The following is a 27635-nucleotide window of genomic DNA, read 5'->3' on the forward strand; positions in this document are numbered from 1 at the left end:
CCATAACTTCCACTTGATCAGATAGCTCCTTTGTGACTAGAAAATGACTCTCTTTATCCCTAGAAATATTTTTTGATCTGAAAACTGCTTTGCTGGTATAAGTAGAAGTACTTCAGCTTTCTTTTGGTTATTTTTATGTTGGTGTGTGTGTTTTTCATCCTTTTACTTTTAACCCATTTGTACCTTATATTTGAAATACGTTTCTTCTATGCAGCATATAGTTGGGTCTCTTTTTTTTTTTTTCCAGTCCTGCTATCTCTGCTTTTTAATCAGAGCATTTAAACCATTTATATTTAATGTGAATATTGCTATAATTGGCTTTAAATCTGTCATCTTTCTGTTTGTTTTCCTACTTGTTGCATCTTTTCCATTTTTTTTTTCTATTTTTCTGTCTTCTTTTGGATTAATAGAATTTTTTTAACGATTCCAGTCGGGTTTTTTTTGTTGTTGACTTATTTGCTATAACTTTATTTTTTATTATTGCAGTGATTTCTGTAGGATTTGTAGCATATATTTAAACTTACTCATCTACCTTCAAATTAATGCAGAGCCCCAGAAACCTACCTCTAGAAGCACAAAATAGATCTTAGCTATAAATCCATGTACTTAGGAACCACATTTATTATAACACTTGATTTTGACATTCCCCAAGTAAGTCTTACCATAAAGAAAGAAATAGGCTCCCACTAGGCAAGTTGGTCAACCATGAGAGTAAATTGATACCCAGTGAAAAGGATGTAGGCCAGAATTCTTATATGAGACAATAAATCAGTGTCATCTGTCCAGTATAAAAATTTCTGAAGAACTAAACCGTTTTAATATTATAAATATGACAATCAGCTAAACCTAGACCATGTAACTGGTAGTTTTAAAATTACATTTAACCAGTTTGTTTATGGTATTACAACTAATTCAGTATGATGAAGAAAAGCCTTAGATAAGTTTACTATTTATTACTGAAGAAAACAACAAACTCTAATAAATTGTACATAAGAATACAGCAATTACTATTACAATAAAGAAATACTTTATGTATAAGAAGGAAGAGCAAAAGTTATTTGAACACTTGGAAATATAGCATATATATATATATGTATATATATATATATACCCATCATAATATACATGTGTATATATCCAAATATTTGTTGTACTTTGTTATTGTTACTATTTTTACTAGGTATTTTATCTCTAATTTTATATATTCTTCATAGGTGTGCTCTTCTTCTTTATAGAAGCCCTCCACAACTGAGCAATTAATTTTTCTGAATAACCCATTTCCTATTGATTCCTAATATTATATGTGTCCTGTTCTCCATGGTTACTTTCCATAAGGGAAAAAGCCTTCAGTCTTTACAAATGCAAATTCAACTACAAACTTTCAGCCACACAAGTATTATAAATGCACTGAATGTTTTGGCGCAAAGCGTGTGCTTGTGAAATGTTTTATGTATGTACATTTCAAAAGGAAATATTTACAAACAAAATTTTCTGATTCCTTTTTTGTATCTTTCCATTTTTATTGACTGCTTGCTCTAATAGATTTTTGGGGTGTAGGTATAGAAGTCTGCTATAGATCCAGAAACAAGATTACTTCAGAAAAATCATTTCAAAATAATAGCAATTTTCTAGGTTTACCGCAAGTGGTATAAATGAAATACTAAAAATGTATGAATGCTGAATTTTTAAAAAATGTATGAATGCCCTTTTTGTTTCTCATTAGTCGTAACTGAATAAGCCTCAGGAAAGCAACACCAAGGAAAAAGTATAAATGTACATTGGAGTGTGTCTAAATGTATGTGTCAGTATATATGTATGTGTGTATATGTGTGTGTGCGTGTGTGTGTTAATACCTGAAGTCAATTAAAGAAAAATACATTCTTGTTCTCTTCATTGAAATGTCAGTTTCTCATTATCTTCCGAGAGCCTTTATAAGAATTCCAGTTTACTGGAGCATTTTATTTTTTGACCAAACTCCACATTGTATCTTTCATGACAGAGCATGTGATGATAACCATCTCATCACAATCTCCACATTCTTATTTTTTTCTTTCTTGTCTATAATATTTTCTAACACTTAACTAACTTTTATATTTTTCTACACCATGGATTCAGATACGTTTTTTTTATTTGAAAGTCAAATGTTCCTTTGCTCTCATGAAAGTGACATTTGTTTTATACTCCTGGAGCTGTTTTTTACTGCAGTTAGCAGGAAAATTGCAAAATTTGACAGACACTTCCAGTATTTAATTTTTAAGGCCATAAGCCAAAGTAAAACAATAATAAATTTCAGGAAGTGTTCTTATATGGAAAAATTAGAAATGAAAATGGATTTTCTCATCCAATATATTAGTCATAATGTCATGGTGTTTAAATAAACCTGAATTCACACCATGGGGGCTTTCTTCTATGGGGAAAAAAAAGAAGCTGGTAATATTCTGCCTCCCTCCCTGAAATTGTCCAGGTTTTTTAAAAGCATAAATCAAAAATTTGCAGCTTCACCCTGGATTTTCTATAAAAGAAAATCCAAAACTCTGTTTCCAGTAAGATTTTATTGGGTCCTTAAAGATGCCAAATATTCAAGAACAATCCTGCCATATCTTGGTGAACTCTAATTCAGTGGTTACCGAAGTTGCCTGATCCTGACACTCATGGGGGAACTTGTTAAAAAATACATATTTCTGGGCCTTGCCTCTGACTCTCAGAGAGATGAGCTGGGAATCTAAATGTTTACAGAGGCTCCAGCTAATTTGAATAAATGTTTACAGAAGCCCTAGCTAATTTGAATAATGAGCACGTGTGGGAAAGACGACTCTAACTGGCACCAAATTTAAGTTTTTGAAACTGAGCGTAGTTTTGTGTTTGTCTAGTCAGAACGGAACGTATTGTATGATAATTCTTTAGGACTGGCTGGCCTCTAATTTGTCAGTGGTGCAAGTCAGTATGAATCTATGTCTAAATCTAAATCTAAGTTTAGATTTTCATAGTAGCCAGTTGTCTCATGAATACCAACGAGTAAACACGTATTAGCTTTAAACAAATTTTAAACTTAAATAATAAATTTAAGCAGTTAGGAACACAGATTAGGTAGAAAAGCATCTAGAAGGATGCGACATTTATATCCATTCAATTACATATTATTCTGGAGGCAGCTATTGTCTACCGTGCTGGATGTACTGGGGGAAACCTGATTATGACAGCAGGTCAAAGAAATCCCAGCCTAATAAGGAACTTGAGAATGGTAGAAAAACTTTGATTCAGTCAGCTCATTTTGAAGACTCAAAGTACAACCTACCAAGTGTATTATTTGATAAAATAACTGGAGGAAATAAGTAGCACAAGCTTAGAGTTATCTAAGAAAAATAAAAATAATATGAAATTATGCTTATTTCATCAAAGTCTATGACTCTGCAATAGAAAAAAAAAAAAAAGAGTTCCTGGTTCTTCTCTACTTCCTTTCCTTTCTCAATGTTGATGTGGGAAAAAAAACAAAGGCAGCAACGTCACCAGTCCTTATTAGCAAAGCCTTCATAATCTGCGTTGGAGGATATATTCAGATTAATCCGTAATTACAGATGCTGCAGGGTACCCTTTCGTTCCTGCTGCAGCTGGCACTGTGAGTAGCTGAAATTAAATTTGAATATTCACAGCCTCGGAAGTCCAGCTCTTCTGTGAGGCAGAGGTCGGATGAGATGTCTGTTCAGTAATAAAAGCCATGCTGCTCTTCTGAAATTTGAGCTGGGTGTGAAATCTGGAACCTGTGGAATCCCCTGGGAGGTAAAATAAATGGAATCCCCAGTGGCATTCGGTGAGAAGGATTGTAGCAGGAGGAAGTGAAAGGGGATGAATGAGTCTTTCAAGATGGAGCAGCCACGGGTTTCTGAGCTGCAGAATCAAGGACAGTCTCCCAGTCTTGCATGGAGACCGATAGTCTCATCCACTCAGTCTTGTTACTATTTTCAAATAAGGCGAAAGGGAAAGAAAAGATGCTGCTTTTCTGAAAGTGGTTTCCAACAACTAATTGACTCTACACAAAGCATTCAGATTCAAAAACAGCAAATGAGTTGTGCCCCTACATGCCAGGGATTTATATGTGGTCACTGTAGGGTACTTACGTAGGTATTTGGTGAGTGACTTAATTGGAACTAAGTTAAGGAAACAATTCTACAGTTTCAGCGTTTTCTAAAAATAAGGATGGTGTTATTTAAATAAACACCATCTGGTATCAACTGTTATTTAGAATTTTATCTGCTTTCTTCCTTGTCATAATTCAATATTATGGGACTGGGCTGGGATATGTGTTGGCATAAAGAATACACAATCCCCTGTATTCTCATAGATGTCGATGTTATTAGATTTTCAGACTCAGGACACCTCCTGAGACTGTTTCTGTTTTGGCAGAATGTAAAGTTCAATGATGGGCTCACCATTTTTAATTGTAAATTATATTAAAAAGCACTCCCCAAGAGTTGATAGAGATAATAGTTAATGTCATGATTCCACTTTTAATGCAAACCAAAAAAAAAATGCATAGAACTAAGAAATTAAAAGAAAAAAATGCAGTCTTAGGGGCTGATGTGCTCTAGACTGAATGAAAATTGGTAACAGGCTGAGAAAAAATACTTAGTAAAAACATGTAAATAAAACGTTCAGTTATTGCCATAGTCTCTATATATCAACTAAAAAGTTCAAGGAATTCCTGTTATACCTTATGGACCTTTTATAATTCATGCTTTTGACAAAAATAGAATGGAGTCCCTGTAAATTTTACTAAGGCCTCTGACCAAGAAGGCTGTATCTCAAGAACTAACCTAGAATAGAAGAATTGATTTATCAAAGTGAAAGTCATTTGCAGACTTAGATCTGCCCGCTGGAATGGGAAAGAACAACCCCACTGATCACATTTAAATTCAAAAGCAGCTTATTTCACCAGTGGGAAGTGCGGTAGCCATTGTTAAGGAGCACAGAGAACAACACGCCGTGGACTCAGCAATCAGAATCAGTTGTGAGATGGGGCTGGGGGTCAGAAACAAGGCAGAAGACTGGATGCAAGTCCAGATGCAAATAGACAAGGGCAGAGGTCAGCTACAGGGAGGACTGTATTTCCATTTCCATGTTTAACATGAACTCCAAGTGTCCTGACTACCCAAAGTTGTTTGTTCCTGAATAGAGAGTAAATGGTTTACAATGAGGAAAGGAAGGGAGGACCAGGAAATGGGGCTTATGGGATGGAGGTGAACAGGAAGAGGGTTAGTAACTTAAATAATTACAATGATAGAATCCAGTAACTAGCTAAATGCTGGAGAAAAAAGATAAACTGGAATGATAGACTTGCCGCAGGAACACTCAGAAGCTATAGATCTTAAGGAGCTCATTAAGAAGTCATTCAGTTTGTTTGGAGACAGCAAGAGAAAGCTGGTTGTCTTTCTTCAAGAATCAACTTTGAAGTTACAAAAAAAATTCTTTATACGTTATTTCACATTCTATAATATTAAAGACACGCAGTGAAAGTAGATGGTTCATTTTGACCATTGAAGCCATTACATTTCTTAGAGGGCATTTGGATTTTTAATCTGCTTCATTTAAAAGGAAAAACGAAAGCAGAGTGCTGGTCTAAGGACATATACTGTGAGGTAGCATGGAAAAACAAGCAAAGCATTAGACACAAAATCCATAAAACTCACCAGTTTGGGGGTGGGTTGGGAGCAAGGGGGAAGAAAAACATCCCTGCTGTGATGACTCCTATTTAGTGACAGATAATATCCCAGTGCAGATGCTATGAAACATCATTCTAGGTAAGACAGAAATGTAAGGTGTTAACAAAAAATCAACCAAGTGAATGTGAAGATCTAATTGGCTTTATTAAATGACTGATGGATAGGCGGCACCCCTTCTAGCAAGTGGAGGGGGCTCAGAGGAGTTGTACAAAATGGAAGGCTTTTATAGAGGGAGGGTGGGGCAAGAACATGAGTAGCATGAGAGGATTGCTGCAGGCAAGGCTGCTTCCCCTTAGGAGTCAAAGCAAGGGGTCTGTCTTATCATGCAAGATTACTTCATCTTCCTCTGGAAGCAGGGAGTCGTGGAGAGAGCCCAGTAGCAGACACATTGGCGCCCATCAGAAAATTCCTGACTGACCAGTGAAGACTGCATTTCTGGGGGAGGTTGAAACTGCACTAGATTAACTAAGAATCCCCAGTGTAGACTTGACCTAACTGAGGCCATTTGGGGCCTGTGGGTTTATTTTTAACAAGGGAGACAAAGCAAACAATGCAGGGAGATGCAGTGAGAGACAAACATATATATATATATTTTTTTTCTTTGTGTTAATTGTCTTTCATCCTAAAAACTCAAGAACTTCTTTGTTTCCAGAAAATTGGATAAGCTACCTTAAAATTTGAAACTGTATAATTTTTCCAGTTAACAGATGTTTCTGCATGAATGAAAGTGTGTTAAACACAAGAAATATATTATAGAACATGCTATTAAAGTAAAATGTCCATTAAAAATAATTTTTTATTATTGCATATTATTATTACATTTATGGCCTTATTTTTCCCAATGCTCAAAGGCCAAAAAACTTTAACGTCTTAATTTTTGCATCTTAATCCAACATCACTCATCAGAAATTAATAAAAATATCCCCAGTGAAAATTATGAACCTCTCATGTTTACTTTTATGTTTGACTTACATATTATTAGACAAAATTGTATAATGACAGTATTCCTCAAAGGAAAGGAATTACTCATTCTCTTATTTAGGTCATGCTTGTATTTTGACTGTGAGGGACCATCAAGTGTTAGGCCAACTTTGACCCTAGGCATCAATTAGAAAGATTAACACACCAAAAATACTGATTAGCGACAGGTCCCCAATGGAATGGTCAAGGCTAAAAAGTTTAATAAATTGTTTAAAATTCAGGTGTGTTATCCCTCATTAAAAGGTAGTGATGAGCCTGATTGAAACAGGAGAGCTTAGCTGAGAAGAATTTTGAATATTTTTATTGGAAGAAATAGAGTCCTATTTAATGTGAATATAATACTTATCATTCCCACTATGAAAACTGATGTAGGAAAGACATTAGGGTTCAACGCCAATGGCCAAGAAAGAATTCTTGAGATACCTTTGGTGCAAAAATGTGATTTTATTGAAGCATGGAGACAGGACCCATGGGCTGAAAGAGGTCATGAGGGGTCATGGGGAGTGACCCATTATATACGTTTAAGTTGGGAGGGGGTTAGGCATAGCATAGGTCTCTAAGAAATTTGGAAGCAAGGTTTCCAGGATCTTGAGGTGGCTAGCTATTGTTGGGAAAGGGTCATTTATTACTGTCTAATTAAACCCGAGTCATAAGACTCTTCCGATGTACATGAGTGGGTCATATGCATGACAGATGATTGCCAACATGTATCTTGGATGGTTTAGAGATAAAGGAAATTTATAAAGTAATTTTTATATATTAAAGTAGGCTTATAGGATGGGGAGCAGAGGGGGCAGTTCGGGCTAGGATTGCCTTTCGCCCTTACCAAAGTGTCGACATCAAGGCAGTTGAGTCCCTAGAGGAATGTCACTCTGCCTGTTTCAAGGCCTTGTCAGTGGGCTGTAGGTGGTAAGGAAATCTAATAATTTCTCTTCTGCCTCTATTTCCCACATCAAAAATGAGCACGTCATTATTCTGATTGCTGAAACTGCATGTTTACCATTGGATAGAACACAGCAAAAAGTATGAACCCATTTCATGTCTAGATAATTACCAGACAACTAATATTTTGACTGCTTAATGTAATATATTTTGAAAGTGAAAAAATCCTCAAGGACATCAGTTCTACATGGCACGCAAGCCTTTCCACCATCATACCATTAGCTATAATGTGTGGAGCGATTTAAAGTCTCTAACTTACAAAATGAATTAGTATTCTAGTCTTTTTCTGCTTTTTCACAGTTTAAATCTGAAAAAGGATAAAAGATACCTGTTGTAGTTCCACATTTATGAGAAACTATGAAGGATTTCTGGATCTGCCACACCCTATAAAATGATCCATTAGGAGGGTGATTCACATATACTTCCTTCTGTTGGGTCTCAAAGAGAAAGTGTATTTATATGTACGATGGGCTCTTGAGGCACACATCTGTACTAAGCCCCTTCAGGCCCTTTTTATAAAGGCAATGCATTTCTCATCATTATAAAGCTTCTGGTGTAATTTGAGACACAAAGCTGATTAAAAGATAATTTTTTAAAAATAGCAGATGAATCCAGCGATTGTACCTGCATGGAAAGAGTATTTTTTCCAGTTTTTCTATGGAAAAACACCCAGAAGACCACACACAGGAATTAATTTCCTGCTTTCCAATAAAGCTAGAAATAAAATTAATGTACAGATAAATGAGATGTTTTATAGTTAATAATAATTAAAGGAAGGTATTCTTCATAAGTGAGTGAAAAAGTGTTATTTACATAGCAAAAATTTTATTATTTCTTTTTTCTTTTTAGTACTTTACCAACATCTAGAAGTATTAGCAAAGGTGATTTTTTTTTCCTCCTGATGTCAGATATAGTTTAATGACCAGTGTACCCTCAACACATTGACAAAAAGACCCAGGCTTCCCCTGACCAAAGTAGAGTTTGCATTCTGCTAAGCTCAGGACCAGGGCTCTCTATGCTTTTCATTTATGGGTGCCAGATTTAGCAAACAAAAATGCAGCACACCTGTTAAATTTGAATTTCAGATAAGCAATGAATAATTCTTTAAGTATAAGTATATACCAAATCTGATATCTTGCAACTCTGTCTCCATTAAAGATTTCCTAGATCTTCCAGTCGGAACAGATGTTCTCCTGAGAAAACACCTAAGGGAGAGAGGATAGAGTGAGAATGCCTTTCTTCCACACTTAGGGAAATACACACACACATATGCACACATACTCTCACAACCTGCTTCATGTCTGCAATTCTATTTTGCCACCTCATCATCTGTCTCCAGAATTATCTTCTCCAGCTCCCTGACACTGTTCCTTCCTCAGCACCAGTCTGGCTTAGAAGACACATGGCTGAATGCTTAAATCACTACTGTGCTCCTACTTACAGCTCTGTACTAAGTCATGTCTGACCAAAATAGGATGAGACGTGGAGTGAGGGAAAGGCTCCTAACATGGGATGGGAATTGTCAGACACCTATTTTTCTACTGCCACATCATTGAAATATCTTCTCTGAAGGGGTCAAGACAGACTACAGATTGTTGGGATATAACACAAAATACCCAGTGTGATTTAGGAGATTTTGAGATAAACGTTGGTCTTCATTAGAGAAGCAGACTGTTTTATACTTTTCTGGAAAAGAGGAAAGGCATTTCTACACTTCTGATGTTAGACTAAAAAAGAAAAAAATTAGATAGTCTTGCTGTCTGACTACTCTTCGTAATATCTCCTATAGATAGATCCTTTGAAAAGCAGATGATTTTCCAGTTCTGTTTTTTTTTTTTTTTCTGTAGGAATATTTCTTATGACAGTCAAAATCCGAGTGCTAGAAAGCAGATAGTTTAAATCTATAGCCACAGTTTAGAATGACATATTTTATGTTTCATAAATCTCTATAGGCAATCATCCTATGCAATGCATTTGCTGGGATATTCTTGTTTCCTAAGGAGACTTTCATCGTAAAAGAAGTTAAATATGGTGGTGTGTCCCATCTACTGAATGACTTTTAGACTGAGCATTCCAAATGCCAGTGGATGTGGGAGAAAAAAGGCAATAGTCAGCAGAGTTAGCAAGTTTTGCTTTGATTTTTCTCGGTGTCTTTTTCCAGGGTCAAGACTTAACAGAAGTTGTATGAATTTTTCAGGAAGGCTCTTCTGGCTCTTCCTAAGAAGTGGCCAGGACCCCAGCTTTTTGGAGTTAAGGCTATGCAAGAAAAACACAGAAGGAATGGAGGTGTATACCCTGTCCCCAGTCCCTTCCCCTTCTCATCTGATTAGGTTGGATCTCAACAGTTCCTTAGCTCAACAAGTCACTCTCACAGTGGACTAGGGAATCGCAGGTACAATCTTTGCCAGTTTACCGGTGATAGAGAGGTTGATATTACTGTGGAGAGTTAAATCTCTTCATCTCAGATATCTACAGGTGAGCTGAGACCAGAAGTAAAAAGTTCTCAAAAATACTCCCAAAGATGTGCCACTTCCTTCCTTTTCCAAAAACTCCCAACCCCCAGAGGAATGAATTTTAGAAAGATATCACAGCCCTCTTTTCCGGTCAAGAATTAAATATCAGCCAACCAGCTATCATATCAACTACAGGAAATGAAAGAGAGTCTGTAACAGTTTGAAAAGCAATAAATGACCCTTTATTGTCAGAGTAGAAAACAAAAGACAACATATTTGCTTTTTTTTTTTTTTTTTTTTTTTTTTTGGCCAGTTATTTGTCTCCCACTGGTGCATTTTGGGAAAAAAAAAAAGTGTGTGTGGAACAGAAAAAGACAATTGAGTCCAGGTAACACTGCAAGAACTCTAAGTGAATGTCAAATCTGTGGTTGAGTAAAAATTTCTTGAGATATAATCAGAGATTTATATACACTAGGAACATGAAGCAAAGCCAGAGCAGTTCAGTGAAATGTAGCATTCCCTGAAGCCAGAGACCTACTTTTTTACATAATTACAAAAGAGAGCAAACTTCAGAGCCACAAGAAATCTCCTGAGGGCAGCAGTGGGATGGAATTCATTTTCTCGGAGAATCCATAGAGTAATTTTAATGGTTTAAAATGATTCATGAACTAGTGGAAGAAAGACATGAATCTTGTCCCCATGTTTTTCTTTTTGCTTCCCCCATCAAACAAAAATGTTCTATAATTGGACTTTTGAAGTTAAGTCTTTGGATAGGTCGTTTGAAAGTCTCACATAATTTCATCGAGGGAGCTAGGGAAGCCAAGAAATCTCTGAAGGAACCAGGGTCCAGATTTTTTAAAGGGCTTGAGGAACAAAATAACATTTTGAAAGGGACACAGATAAAAATTGGTGTCCAACATGAAATATGGTGCAGAATGATTTATATATGTCACCATGTTCTATAGCTTTCAGAAAACCTGCCAGTTTCCCAGGGGATTTCAAAATAATCTCTAGTAGATGGCCAAAGTAATATTCCCCAAGGGATGTATAAGCTTTTTCAGAAATGATTTTAAAGAAATACAGAAGAATGAAGATGTTGTTACTGAAATATAAAAAAGAACAAGTAACACTAATTGTTTGATATATTTGTTAAGTTTATGTTCATGAGAATAAATACCACCCAGAAAATAAAACTAAAAAGAGCAAGTAAAAAGAGCAAGAGAGAGTAGGAACTAAGAATAAAAGATGTAGAAAGTGTACCCAAGGGCCACAATCAATAAATTTCAATAGGTTGTCATGGTAGGATTTATTCAAAGAATCAGAAAAGAAAAAGTTCACAATTAATTTTGAAGCCTGAATATCTCTGATAGGCCTGGTACATAATGTTGTGGAAGTCTGGGGCACAATTCTTTCAGACAATGGAGGTCCCTCCTCAGACTAATCAATGTTAACAAATACCAAAAAGTCCTTTGTGATACCTCTAAACCCCTCAACATCAATTACTTATGCAAAGGTTGGGAGTTCCCAAATCCACTCTCACTTCTGACATCAGCTACAAGTTCAAAGGTCCCCAAGACCACTTCAGGTTCCATAATTCACTAGAAGGACTCACAGAACTCATTTAAAACGATTACACCTACAGCTACATTTTTTTTTAACATTTTTTAATTAACATATAATGTATTATTTGTTTCACAGGTACAGGTCTGTGAATCATCCGTCTTACACAATTCACAGCACTCAACAGTTACAGTTTATAATAGTGAAAGAGGATTCAAATAAAAATCAGCCAAGAGAATAGGCATGTAGGGTAGAATCCAGGAGAGTTTCAAGCATGAGCTTTCAGTTGTTCTCTCTGGGAGTCTTCAGCAGTGCTAACCTCTCTCAGCAATGATGTGTGACATAAAATATGCACTAAGTATCACCTCAGCCTTGATGTTCAAAGTTTTTTGTTTTTTTTTTTAGAAGCTCAGTCATGTAGACATGGTTTACTGCCTGAAAGACTAACTTGAGCCTCCAGCCCCTTCGGTGGTCAAGCTGGTTCAAAGCCCCCACCATAAATCACATCATTAGCATAGACTATCTGGTGTGGCCCAAGTCTCCCATGTACGCGAAGATAGTCATCTCTCAGGACTTTCCAAAGTCTTAGAGATTATCTTCCAGGAACTGAAAGCAAAGATCAGACCTCCTTCTGGGCAAGGTGAAGATATTACTGCACACTCATATTACACAAACTTGTATAATCTGTACTCTCCTCACTGGAATGGCACATGTCTGCATCACTATGACAGTTCTAGATGGGACACACCTTGAACTTTGCAGGTACATTCACCTGCTGATAAATTGTTTCAGTTGGCTATGGCCTTTATTCATCTGCACCCTTGGAGGGTAGTAGTTCTATTCAAGGATGCTTTGGGGTTCTGTTCAAGAAGCAGATCCCTGTTCCTCTCCACAGATGAGGATTTTTGCTGTATCGTTGTTGGGATGTTGTGTAGTGAGGGCTCATCCCCCACCTGCTGCAGACTAGCGATCAATGAGAACTTGTTAACACAGTCTCCTATCTCTAACAAAATCCTTTCTTTATGTGTATGTGCATTTCTTAGAATGTGATTCTCAATATGCATTATTTTCCAAGGAACATTTCCTAGATTATTGGAATTTACCTAGAAACTGATTTCTTGTTTCCTTATTACATCTGAAAGAATGTACTTATATTTAGACTAATTCTGTTACAGAGTTTCATTGGTTTAGTGGAATTGATTGGAGAGAAAACCATCAAGAATGATGTACCAGCCATTCAATCATGAAATGGTTTCAAGGATGCTGATAAATTTTCCTAGAAAATTGAATTCACTGAATAATAGCTAGAGTCTATGGAAGCTAAAATAATCAAACGTTGGTTTTAGACTTTTCATATCCAATCACTAACAGAAGTTTCATACATGTAAAACTTCCAATAAGATTTCTTTTTAATGTGATGTACATTCATACCACTAACAATTTTCTATATATTTTAACACAATAATTTTTGTTTTACTTTTTAATGAAAAGTTTTGGTATTTTTGGAATGCTTTAATATAGGGCAAAGTAGAACATAAATTGTAAATTAGCCTAAAAGTCATAGAATGAGAAACAACTGAAGTTTCTCTTACAAACACTATTCAAATAGATAAATACTCTGTTTGTGCATTAGGCTTTTAGCCATTAAAGCATTGGTTCAAGTTGTAACTCTGAAATTTTTGACAGAAATTCAAGTAGTGTTAATAATAAGTACACAAAAATGATTTTTATGATGCTAAACCATGAACTAATAAGTGTAAGTCCTTTATGTCTCCCACAAAAGTCAGATTTTATACTCACATAATATATAAATGGTTACTTTATGAAATAGATACTTAAATCCTATGTCCACTAAATTTCCACTATTTTTATATGGATCATAATCTTAACTACGAATTGCTATCTTTAAAATATCATGATTCAATAAAATGAAATGAAATTGGAATAAATATAAATGTCTACATCCACTATAAATCTCTTTTACAAGTGAAACATTGGGAAAATCCTGACTTAAGAGAATTTCTATGATAAAGTTCAAAGTTTGTTTTGACAATTAGTCATCAATCATGGCCAAAAATGTAATACGATAGTTTTAAATTTTAGACTGCATCGATAGAAGTATTGTATCCATAACAAAGGCACAATCTATACTTTGGGCCACTCAGATCTTTACTACATACTATGTCCAAATAAATACCACCCTTTCATCAAGTCAAATTTAAAAACCAGAGGGTATCCAATGGAATGCAATCAAAATAAGTTTAAGAATCATCTTATATGAGGAGTTTTTTAAGCAACCACAAATGTTTAGCCTAAAGCACCACTAATTTTGAGTTTTTGAGAAATTTATGTTAATTATTGTTAAATAGTTCTAAAGGTGTTTTTCTTTTGACAGATAGCATCTATGTTTGTTGAGAATAAAGCACTAGGATCAACAGACGGAAGTTAGAAAGAGGCATGTGTCAGCCTAATGAAAGGACAGACTTCCAAAGTGTCTGAATACATACATACCTACCCTATTATATTGAGGATTGCATTGTCATTGCGGGAAGTTCCAGGTCAGAAATGTTAGAGGAAAGTTGGTGCTCGCAGATCTATGCCTTATTTTCCAAGTCTCAGATTCTTCCATTCTATGGGTGGAATTACATGAAAACAGTGTTTCTCATGGATCAGAGTTGGTTCTTTTCCAACTCCTTCATAAGTACTCTGGATGAAAGAATAAATAAGTGAAATTATATATGCTGGATAATTTTTTTTTCTCTTTTCCACTCCTCTCCCCTCCCACCCCCACACAAATGCTGCTCTTGGGTAATGGATTTTTATCTTTGTCTTTAATCCTTTAAAGATATCAGTTCAGTGTGCGAACATAGGCAATGAAGCCAGTGGTATGTTTGGCACCATTGCCAAGGCAAATGCAAACAATAGCTTATTCGACTCTTGTATTTTCACAATATCTGGAATCCCATTTATAGTTCTAGTCTCCACATATCAAAAGAGAAATAATGAAATCTAGAAAGGGGAGACCAAAAGGCCATAGGGATGAACTGATAGTTCCCTGAAACCTTGCTAAAATACTGATTCATTAGCCTTAAAGAGCTTGTGGAGGCTATCTAAAAATCCTTAGAATTGCTATTTGGATGACATGAACAAAAATTCCAAAAGATTAGAACAATGGGAGTCTCTTTAAAACCTTTTTTCAGAAAGATTTATTTATTTTAAAGAGAGAGAGGGAGAGAAACCCAAGCAGGGGCAGGGACAGAGGGAGATGAAAAGAGAGAGAGAATCTCAAGCAGACTCCGTGTTGAGTGCAGAGCCCAGTGGGGTGCCTTAATCCCATGACCCTGAGATCATGACCTGAGCAGAAACCAGGGGTCTGATGCTTAACCGACTGAGTCCACCCGGTGCCCCTCTCTTTGAATTTTCTAATGCATTATTTAGGAAAAATAAAAAGAAGTATATCTTCACAGACCAGATGACATTCTAAATAAATAGTATATGCAAGAAATTCCCCCAAGAATTCCTCAACATTTGTGAAAGGCAGTTAGAGGTCATGGCTGCTAAGAGAAGCTGAGTACGCCCCAGCTATCTGATGGTGTCATGTAGGAGAACCCTGCCTTCTTGGCAGTCTCCCATTGATGATGTCTACTCTGGCCTGAATAGAGCATTGTCCCTAATGAAGAATGACAAGTCTTATCTTACCAAAAAAAAAAAAAAATATATATATATATATATATATATATTAAAATGTTGCTGGAAGCAACATTTAATTGTTTTATCTGACAGTCTCTCTGTGTTGAGATTTGAATCCTCATTAGAATCTGATTTGAATTTTAACGAGTATCACAGGAGAGTTGACATTGAAAAGCCAGATCCAAGATCTCAGCCACATGGAGGCAGTGGCAGTTCTCTCTATTATCCTCTAGATTGTAATTTGGAAGCCTCTCCAAAGTACCTTCAGTGCCTTTTTCTTGAGGGCCCGTATGTTGGGAAAAGCCAGATAGATCCCTAAGCATTATCGTGTCTGAGTACATCAGCAAACTTGTCATCAGCTAATTAGCTAAGCCTCCTCCTGAAACTGAAGCATATGCATACTCTTTTCTAAAAACTTCTCGTACTGTGTTTCTCATATCCAATTTTTCCCTTCTAAATGGAGATGTTTTCCATCGGTCTTTTCAGACGTTGGTATCAATTGAGTTGTTTATATCTCTGAAGTGTGTACATAAAAGCCCATTTCTAGAATTTGTACCCATTTTTAAAAGTTAACTAAAAATACTGAGTTTGCATTCCTTTGCTGGTTAAAACACAGAACTAGCATTCTTAAGCACGATCTTCCTAGTGCTGGAGACAAGAAAACAGTACATGGGCCACCTGTTTGCACAGCAAGTACAAGATGTCATTCTCGAATTTGCAAGTATGTACTTTGTGTTCTCTGCTGCATCATTACTGAGAGACTTCCAAAAATAAAAGTGTTATCTTCACTACCTTTAGGCCATGGTTTAGGTGATTCCAATGTGGATTGTGGCTGTTTTTCTGTGAAAATGTTTGTTTTTTAAATTATACTATTTTATGAAACTTCATTTAATCTTTTCAATGAACATTCAAATATCTATGACTTTCACACCTTGAATCAGAAGTGTCACAGTTGAATGCAGTTTCAGAGCTGATGTAGTTTCTCTAAATGTATTCTCCATTATAAAGGCTAAGTATAATATTTCAACTATTTCTTTCTGGGTTTTTAGTTTCTTATTGAAACTTGTGCTGAAGACCAGTGACTTCAAAGAAAATTATTTCTTACTGTGTATCCTTCCCAAGAATTGGTATGACTCTGTATTTCGGACTGTTACAGATCTTGTGATGAAAGTTAATGAATTTAAGTTCTATTATTCCAAAGAAACACATTAACTTCTCTAGCAAGACTCTGAAATTGGATTTGAGATTCTATATTTAACTGTAACACCACAGTCTCAGCGAAGCATTTGAATCCAACATCGTATGTCAGGGAGAATGTCAGGAAACCATAGAAGGTACTCTCTTATTTTCCGCTTTGGCAATGACAACCTCTCTGAGGATTTTTGGTGAGTGTCTGTGTGGTATATTCTATACATGTGAGCTTTACTAACAGAGACACTGTTATTTACTAACACGGTTAAATCCAGAATTAGTTCTTGGTTGGTCAATGCAAAGCCAGAGCATTGCTGAGGATAATGTTTCTATTAAATGAAAATGGATTCAGATATGCCAGGATGATGAATTCTAGACTTGGCACAGTTCGGTGTTCTCTTTTTCAGCAAATATTTATTCAAAAATAACCTTTGAGATATATTTTGTGTCAGGTTGAAAAATTGTCCCCCACCACGTGGGGATGGCACTTGCATTTGCCCTCAATGACACATAATCTTTCCGTGGAACCAGCAGAAAGATCACCCCATCTTGTCTGTTGCTTCTATTAATCAGTGCCATTGTCTAATGCCTTTGAGAGGATTTCTTTATTTTTCCCTACTCAGGAAACCTTTTATGATCATGTGAGACTGAGCCAACTTATTCTAGAAGGCCATTTTTAAAACATTCCCTTTAATTTTAGAATGTTCAAAGACACGAGTTAAATATTCTATCATGTAGTGATGGAGTTTCTTTATTTTTTTCCCCCCTTTGGGGAATTTTTGTTTCAGGTCTCCCTTTAGCGATATAGTCATGTTTTGATCTCAAGCAAGAAAGAAATTATCTTCCAATTATAAGATGCCTCATCAAGTTAAAAGGGGAAAGTCTGAAGAGATTCTTCATTATCCTATTTGAGCTAAAATGAAAATGTGAATATAAAAAAGTTAGAAATTATTTAAATAATAAGTGTGCAGACTCTATAGATGAAAAATGATGAAATCTTCAAGTAAGACTAAATATTATGAATGCATGAATTTCTCCCAAAGTCATGTATAATTTAATGTCATTCCTATTAGGATCCCAGTGTTCTGATTTTGTTTTTTCTGAAGCAAGCACTTTGCAAAATGATTATAAAGGTCTCTTTGGAGAGAAAAATGGTCATAAAATCTCTTTAAAAGAATAAAAACAGCTTTGAAACCAAAGATTGGTGGAGAAGAATCCAGTGCCAACATGTCAGGATGGTCTAAGTCACAATGATCACCACCATATTACAGGGATCCAGGAATGAATAGACACAGAAACCAAAAACAACAACAACAACGTTCAAAATAGCATTGATTGCATTATTTCTCTTGGGGATGGGTTAATTTTGTTGTCTGTGAGAAGCGAGCAAAAGACATTGTGATAGGGAGTGTTGTGCTCGCCAAATATCCATGTGCTCCTCTCCATTCCCAGCCTCCTTTGCAGCTGGGCTGGGCTGATATAATTAGTTAAGGTCAATGATATGTATCCAGAAATGATGTAAGCTGCTGCTATACTGTGTTCTTTAAAACATCCTGCCCAGTCTAATAACTCTCTTTCACCTTGCCCTTTGTCAATGTGGATGCCACAAGTTTCAGATGATGGCTTCAATTTGCAAGCAGCCTGGATCTCTGAATCACTCCTTAGAAGAGAGCACCTTCTGCAAACTGCCTAACCTATACCAGCCTGTGACAGAAGCAAGAAATAAATATCTGTTGCATTAAAAGAAACCTGAAAGGCAGATGAAGATGATAGATCTATGCCTCAGATGCCCAATTTCATCTTATTTAACTCTTTAAATTAAACATTACTTGATAATCTATATTTTTAAGATTTCATTTATTTATTTATTTGAGAGAGAGAACGAGAGAGCATGGACCGATGAAGGCGTGGGGGTAGGTAAGGGCAGAGGGAGAAGCAGAGTCCCGCTGAGCAGGGAGTCCGAAGCAGGGCTTGATCCCAGGACCCTGAGATCGTTACCTGAGCCACCCAGGCACTCCGACAATTTAATTTTAAAATGATCATTAAAAAAGAAGCTGCAATAATTTGTTTTGAAAAACATGATTAGTTATCAAAATCTCATGTTTGGGAAGAAGGTTCCAAACAAAAAAAATGATAAAAATGATTCCCAGGAAAAAGAAGGCTGTATGATTGATATTCTTTGCTCTTTTCTATTAGGTTTTCCAGGGCAATTTTGACAATGATACCCACAGGAAAAACGTCATCGACCCTCCCATCTATGCACGGCACATCAGAATCCTCCCCTGGTCCTGGTATGGGAGAATCACTCTGCGCTCAGAGCTGCTGGGTTGTACAGAGGAAGAGTGAGGAGCCTCCATGCCCCATAGCCCTCCTCTCTGTCTCCCTGAAAGTATCTCCATGGAATGAACTGGGAAAACTCTGTAGGAAACAGAATGGGATTTTTCATGAAAAAGTGCTCAAATTATGGTAGGCCACTGTCTTTTTAAGGAGGTCTAAGCCTGCCTTTTCAATGGTTTAATTTGATTTTTATTGTTTAAATTGCTTAAGCCACATCACATTAACTTGTGAATTACTTTTGTCATTGTTTTCTGAATTATTCACAATGGTTGGAATATATTAAGGGAAGAAGTAGCACTCTTTTGATAGCAAGGATAAAAAAAATTCATAGTTACCAAATTAAAGCAAGAGTTGATAGAGCTTTTATAATCAATACTCAGCTAATTCTTATAAAAGGAACACTGCAATGTTAGCAATAAGTTTTTTTTTTCTTCTCTAATAACTCTACATGATCCTAATTGTTTCCCCTGTGCCTACCAATCCCTGTCAGTGTTTATAACAGAATTTTGAAGAATCTGTTACATGCAGTACTAATTGATATTATAATTCTCATTTTACTTTCATTATTTCTAATCAAATATATCATGTAATCTTTTTTCTTTTCATTCTATTCTATATTCTTTATATTGTATATTGACTGAATAAGTCCATATTTTTTTCTAAATGAGTTTTTCCTGTTATTTGCCTAAAAGTTTCATGTTTATGTGTGTGGGTGTATGTATACGTATATATACATATATATACGTATACACATATATGGAACATGATTGCCTATCAGTAGATTGATCATATTTAATATCAGTAGATTGAATCTGAAATTCTATTTTTAAAGGAAGGTATAACTATGTAATTTCCAAACACTTCCTTGATGAAAACCCAATACTACCATTTTGCAAGATAAACAACAACAAAATAGTATTATGTCCCTTTAAACTGGAATTTTAAACTTTGTTTTGATGGTATTTACATAGCCTTATCTTTAAAATAGCAGAATAATGAATTCTGTGTTTGTCCACTTAAAATTTTTTTAGCAAACAAATATTAACACAGTGCTGCAGAGTCTGGCCAAGCATACTCATCATCTCTTTGTTCATCTCTGCATTTCCTGTGAAACTAGAATTTGACTGAGACTTGAATGAAACTGGTTGAAATTTTCCAGGAAGGCACATTGTGTAGTTATTTGAGAAAAGTATTTACTAATGACAATGTAGTAGATCATTTTAAGATGAAAATTGATTTCTATTTATTTTGCTTCGGAGGTCCTGAAAAAATAAGCAATTGTCATAACAATTTGTTATTGATAATGGAGGTTTCATTGACATGTCTCTTAAATTAAAGCTCACACTGCCTCCATAATAGTCCTCAGCATCTAAGTTATAAGCTTTACAAGTATTTATTTTATAAGGCTTAGACACAGAATTATTGGAGTTTTAAATTAAGGGTCCTGGAAAAGAAAGTATGGTATGTGTACAAAATGTTAAGGTCCTGTGCAACACTGAGAAGTCTTTTTTTTCCCCTCTATTATTTGTGCTGCATAACAAAAGCCACTAGACTGTTATTGTCTTGTCTGTCCCTGTGTTAACCGCATTTCTTAATGATGTATATATGGAGTGGGTCTTCAAGCATAGTGAAGAATTTAAAGGGAAAGTCAATCATAATGGTGTTTTTAATAAGAGCAGAATTAAGACTGGCTGGCCACACATTTGTCCTATGTCCACAGGCTTTCTACTTCAGGTTCTTATGAAATTGTTGATCTGAAGCATCTGAAATGGTGATGATTTTTCAGCATCTTTCACAACTTTGTTAGGTCCTCAATATTGCCTTTTCAGACAAGTTTAAAATTAGGAATTAAATCTATTTAATTTCCTCAATGGTAAAGTCATATTACAAATAACTACTTAGATCCAAAAATAGACACACTTACTGTCTAGCCAATGCCTTTTATTTTTTTAAACATCTACTGTCCCACCAAATTTCTAGCCGTTTTCCTTTACAGACTATGAACGACTCTTCATTCTAAACAGAGTATGTTTTAGAAATTATGAGTCATGCTTTATAATGATTTACCTTCTCAAAATTATTCCTGGCCTCTTGTGATGTTTTGAATTTTATTTTATTGATAGTTTTTTAAACAAATATTTTCAAAGGGAGTTTGTTAAACTTACACTCCTTACCTTTTAGAAATGCACTGAAATGGCTTTCTCTTGCTTGTGCATTTTCTTTCTGCTCTCTGTGCTCTTCACCAGCGTGGCATGACCAACAGGATATCTGTTTGTCCCATGATGCCTCAAATTCATGACAACAGAGGGATTCCCACATGTGTTGATGTTAACAATTCCTATGAAGTAGTATGTAACTTTTGTGTCATTTGTTTCAATGACACCAAACGGAAACAAATTTATTCTACTTAAATTCACACTGAAACAAGTAAAATCTTAGAAGAAGAACACACAGAAAAGTCACCTAGTCTTCACTATATGGAGTAGCGATGATAGGCTAATTTTGTAATCTATGAAATTAACATTTTAAACATCTCTGTTTTATCTATGTCCTGTTGAAAGCACTTATCATAGTCACTAATTCTAATTTCAGGGTTGACTTTCTCTTTCTGAATGGCTTCAAAGGATTGGTGTGAACTTTGAAGACTTAGGGTACTAATGATTGTATCTTTGCTAGTCAACAAATTATGAAACATAATACTCCCTACTGGCGTCTGATGTGTCAGTAAGTACAGAAGTTACTAAGACACAAATAACCTTTGCAAACTTTCAAGCTGTGTAATATTCCAATGTTGGTTTTTTCCTTTGTATATATACTTAAATCATGTAGGATGTTGTAAAATTAGTATGACCTTGTCTAGTCTTCAAACTTCAAATAAAACTTTTGAAAATCTGGGATACCTTTGAAGCAGTTGTAATTAAACACATTTGTCAGAATATACAAATTGTCTGAATGGCCACTACTCTTAACTACATGCATGATGTAATGTTTCTTTGTACAAGACAAGTAAGCAAATACATAAAAAAAGAGAAATTACAATAGCCTCCAAATACCCATTTGCTATCAGCTAACCTTGATTTTCCAAAATTATTAAAATGTGTGTTTTATGCATTTCTCCCACTCCTTTCAGCTGTGCAAAATTTATTGGAATACAGGTAACCCAAAGTCATTTTTTGCCTCATACATATTTAAAGTTTTGTATTCCAGGATTGATCTGGCCATTGTTAACCACATGCTGTTGCTGTCGCTTCTAGTATTTTTTAAATACGTGATTCTCAGGAGCATAATGAAGAGATCCAGTCAATAGTGAGCAATAACACAAACATTAATAATGTATTTTACCCATGTAATGTCAGCTATTGCTTAAAGACAGTCAGAACACTTGGCTTCTTCATAAGCCCTGTTTCTGCCTCTCTGGAAGTCATGGGTAAAATATTGTCTGTGTTCTTCCCACTTCTTAGATATTTTCTTAAGATTCAAAAATCTAAGAGAAGAAAAGTAAGCTATTAGATGTTGATTCCTTAGTTGAGTTTCAATGAATCTCTGAGAGTTCATGGTATCAACTTATGCGTGTTGATGTAGTCAAGCATGTTCCGCTTTAACTGCATTTGAATGTGAATGCTTCAGTGGGCCTCCATGGCTTGCCTTACCTTTTCACATACACAAACATATACAAAGATGCTTTTATAAGTTAAATATATATATATACTTATATTATATTATATTATATTATATTATATTATATTATATTTAATATATGTTTAAGAAGGCCACTAAAGAATCAAGACAACACCTATGCAGGGTAAAAATTCATTGCAATAGAATAATTACTCAACAGAAAAACTTCCAATTATGAAGCTTTTAAATGACTGATTCAAGATGTAGAGACAATAGAAACATTTAGAATTCCAAGGAGGAAAGTCTGACCATGTTGACATTTGTTTTAAAAAATCTATTAAGAAGAACATCATGAATGGAAGATATTCTCTCTGTGGAACATGGAAGTTTAAAACATCTAGCATTTCAACTGTGAGTACATGATTTTAAGATGTTGGTAAAGAAACAGTAATTTTTACTGTCAGTGATGAATTACTCTCTATCTCTCCTCCCTAAGGCTAGTTTAAAACAGTAGTAACGATCGAATTAGTGTGTTATCTATTTGTACAAAATGCTGCCTCTAGCCTTCAAGATGCAAAACGACCCTTTTACCTGAGCAGGTAAAATGGAGGATTAAACCACTTGCTAGCTGAGAAATACCTGAGCTACTCTGAAACAGAATGCAATGTTAAATCTGTCTTTACAAAGAAAAAATACCTAGTGTGTGTAGCAATTTTTCTATTGATTTTGAAGGGGGAAATAGAATTCCTTGCAGTATCTGTAACTCATATTAGATGTTTCAAAATTGCTACCAAATAAAGTGTTTTCCACAGTAAGCAAGTGGCACTTACTCAGAGAGTGATTCTATTAGATGAATTTGGTAACAGAAACAGAAAAACATTTTTGGAAAAGGCTCCTCATTTAGTTGTTTTTGCATATCTTGGCAGGAGTTGACTGAGTCATTTGAAAACACTAATGCTGTGGAAATATGGTATAGTAGCATCACCAAATGGTCACCATATTACATGATTAGGCATTGCATATGGTGACTGCCTCCGACTTAATTTTATTTTAATGTCCTCAAAGGCATGAACCACACTCTTCTGTATTTATGTAAAGTCCCTCTAGTGCCATTCACATGCCCATGCATAAATATGTTAATAATGATGATGAGTTGACATAAACTCAACTTGCTGCTACCTGGAAAAGAAGTGGGAGTTGAACTGATGCTGTGTTCAAACAGTTAAGTCCCCCGTGGCCAGTACGGAAACAGCTTTGTAATGACTTATGTAAGCAGCAGGGCCCGGACATTGTTGAGAATTAAGAGAAAAGGCAACTGGGAGTGGATTGCATGCCTATGACGGAGAAAGAATGTTTCCAATAATAAATGACTTCATTGGCAGATTAAATCTGGATTTGCCCATATTTTACAATTGTTCCACTTCCTAGTGATTAATAGAGCTAATCATATAAAAATAATAAATATAATAAAGACATATTTGAAAATATGTATTTTAAATTTTATTTATTTATTTGACAGACAGAGATCACCAGTAGGCAGAGAGGCAGGCAGAGAGCCTGATGTAGGGCTCGATCCCAGGACCCTGGGATCATGACCTGAGCCGAAGGCAGAGGCTTTAACACACTGAGCCACCCAGGTGCCCTGAAAATATGTATTTTAAAAATAATGAAATGTAAGAGAATTCTATTTTATTTTTAAAATAATAATAGTAAGATAGTAATAATAGTAATAGTTTTAAAAAGGACTAGCGTTTTAGTAGAACTGTGCCAGGCCAGTGGCTCTGGCAGACAGGATTAGTACAATGCTTCCTGAACCAAGTGGCTTTTTCCACGGGGGCTCAGGACAGAGGAATTGAACAGAGAGGTGACAGCATATTACAGAGAGTGCCCTCCATAATTAACCTCAAGTGGTTTAACCTCCTCGGTTCTCAAATTTCTTAGTAATAATGTGGGAAAATGCTATTTTTTTTAAGAGTTTATTTATTTATTTGAGAGATAGCATGACCGGAGCTCGGGGGAGCAGGGGTAGAGGGAGAGTGAGAAGCAGGCTCCCCGCTGAGCAAGGAGCCTGAGGCGGGCTCCATCCCAGGAGGATGGGACCATAACCTGGGTTGAAGGCAGACACTAAAACGACTGAGCTACCCAGGTGCCCCAGAAAAATACTACTTTTTTAATAGCAGATGCAGCCTGCTAATGTCTGAATGTTTGTGTACCCCCCAAATTCATATGTTGAAATCCTAACCCCTAAGGTAGTGGTGTAGGAGGCAGGTCTTGGGAGGTGATTAAGTCATAGGGGTGGAGCCCTTATGAATGGGATTAGTGGCCTTATCAAAGAGACCCCCAGAGCTCCCTAGTCCCTTCCACCATACGTGGACACAATGGAAAGACGCTAGCTGTGAACCAGGAAATAGGCCCTCCCTTGACTGTGCTGGTGTCTTGGACTTGGACTCCACAGCCTCGGAAAGTATACGCGTGAGCAATACTTCTCTGTCGTTTATAAGTTCCCCAGTCTCTGATATTGTGTGACGGTAGCCTGAAAAAACGGAGACACATTCCTAAAAGAAACCTGTTTTTAGGGGTATAAATATCTGGATAAGCTGCTTGGGTTGTGTACTGAAACTCCAAGAGCCATGTCTGAACAATACTAAGTGTTTTTCATACTTCTATTGGTGAGAAATTGGTGGATTAGGACCAGTAATTTTTTTTTTAATTAAATAAACTAGGAGAGGAGTGGAGAAAGGCAGAGGGGAGGAGAGGAATGAGTCCACTGTAAAAATTCTTTCCTAAGATATTTTTCTCTCAATTTTATTCCTGTGCATATTCGTGTTCTTGACCACAGCATAAATTAGTTTTCTTACTCAGAGACACAGTCATAAACATTTGAAAACCACGGCAACATGGTCATGAACTGCTTTCTAAATGCATAGTGTCTGCGAGCTGCCTGGTGTGCTAGGTGGTCAGTGTGAGTTTAGAGCCAGAGTTGGATGGATCCTGGCAACGAGAGACTTTTATAGGCTTGGCGGGGACAGAGAGGACTGTGGTGCCAGAGGCTGATAGACTTTTTAAGAAAACAAAGATACTATCCAAAGAATCATGTGTATTTTTTCTATGTGGTGGATAAAGTCCTTTGCCCTTCTCCCTGTAAAACATTCTGATGCAAGTTTTTCCCTATTCTCTTTCATTGTTTATCCTGCTAGGGAATAATTCTGCTAGGGAAGGTATGGCCAACTACTGAGTCTGGCCTGAAGGTAAGTTTGCAGTGTGAGCAGAGGCAACCTATGGGGTCCTGCCACTTCGGGTTAAATATAATGCAGGTCCATGTGTTTCTTTGTTTGTTTGTTTGTTGAACCAACTTTGATGCTTGTTTCTTCTAACGGATTTTTCTACAGTCACTTGTGGTTTAAAAATCCATAATCTGGTTCCCCCATACCCTCGTTCTAACCTTCTCGGGCTGTTTTCAGAAACTCTTACTACTAATTCCTGGCTTGAGAGCATTCCGACCTAAATCGAGTATCAAACACTTATGCTTCTGAATTGTAGCATTAGGCTGTAATTCAGGTCCTATAAAATAGTAAATCATTTTCACTTTCACTGAAGATATAAATAAAGCTGAATTCGTTTATAAATAACACTGTAGAAACTACTATTAAGTAGTTAAACTATTAAGTTTAACTATTCAGTTAAACTTTGAAGATTAACCAACCTCTTTTTAAAAGCATTCTTTAAACAAAATTTAAGTACGATGCAAGGTTCTGGACATACAGAGATAAAAAGACTGACTCTTAGGAACTCACGGTGTGGAGGGCAGTAGGAGGTTAACAAGAAAGGAAACAATTACATTGGGCTGTATAACAAAAATATGTTCAAAGTGCAAAGAGAACATAAAACAGAACTTATACCAGCAAAAATTCAGTGAGGGAAGGCAGTCTGAGGAAGTTAACATCTGAAATGACACCAGAACTATCCAATTTAATATTCACAACACCGAAACATCCAATTTACCAGTGTGACAACTCTAGGAAGAATGAAATAACATGTCCTTTCTGTAAGAGGAGAAAGAGGAGTGGGGCACCTGGGTAGCTCAAGTATCTGACTCCTGATTTCAGCTCAGGTTATGATCTCAGGCGTCTGTTGATAGAGCCCGGTGATGGGTCCTGCTGGGTGTGGAGCCTGCTTGGTATTCTCTCTGTCCTTCTAACCCTCCCACTCCCCTCTTTCTCTTAAAAAAAAAAAAAAAAAATGGAGTAGCAGAAAGAGGTTAGATTTGTCCAGGTTGTAGAGCTCTGGTTTGCACATACCTAGATCTTGGAGGTCTCCCACCCAGTTCAATACTCTTTTTCTTCTTTCAAGTCAAAAATTCCTGAAAATGTGTTTTGTTATATACATTAACAACAGGAATGATTTGCCTTCAACCCAGAATGCATTCTTTCTTCTGCAGTTTCTCCTATTGTTCTAAATAATTTAATGCATCAGTATTATCTAATAACATGTATTTGAAATAATTGATCAGTGGGTGAAATGTTGACCATCACATGAGTATATGAAGAAAGATCCACAAAAACAACTAATGACTACTGTGAGGTATCAATCAACATTTTTTCAAAGGCGAGTAATAAGTCCAAAACATCAAATCACCTATCCGTAGACCCAGTAAGTGGCCATCCCCTTGTGGAGAGCATGAGATCTTTAATGTAATAATCAAAAATACTTATATTCAAGAAAAAGCTGAAAATAGAGCTCTATAGGTAAGAGAAACCACAGATATTTTCACAGTATGCAATAAAAACACAGAACTACCCCTTCTTGAGTTCTAGTTATCAATATTTAAAATTTAATATACACTTGATGAGAAAAGAAGCTGAGTGGTGATGAATATCTTAGAAAATAAAGCTTGGGTGCTAACACAATTTAAGGAACCAACTTCTTAGCGATACATGGATGGTATTATCTTTTTCATTCCTTGATGACTTTTCAATTAGTAGAATTAGGAGCTTAATCAGTGACAAATAACCTTGAGTAACCTCATGTAATCAGTAAATTAAATTTCTATAACTTGATTTAAATAGTCGATTCTCTGTCCAACATTCATCAGTGAGCCAGAATAAGCTGAGAGAATCTTAGACAACTGAAATTAAGGGACCACCAA

General features: G+C 36.0%; 1 protein-coding gene across 1 annotated transcript in view; it reads left to right on the forward strand.

Annotated features, from left to right (window-relative positions):
- EDIL3 (EGF like repeats and discoidin domains 3) overlaps positions 1–21776 on the forward strand; it is a gene marked incomplete at its 5' end in the record, with an annotated part of 295014 nt that extends 273238 nt beyond the window's left edge. Inside the window, one exon of the mRNA XM_080804329.1 lies at positions 18731–21776. Within this exon, the coding sequence (XP_080660455.1) occupies positions 18731–18880 (150 nt within the window). The 3' untranslated portion in view covers positions 18881–21776. The remainder of the gene's footprint in view (positions 1–18730) is intronic.
- Between the last annotated feature and the right edge of the window lie 5859 nt (positions 21777–27635).

The sequence above is a fragment of the Martes martes genome (genome assembly GCF_963455335.1).
Source record: "Martes martes genome assembly, chromosome: 5".
Lineage (NCBI taxonomy): Eukaryota > Metazoa > Chordata > Mammalia > Carnivora > Mustelidae > Martes > Martes martes.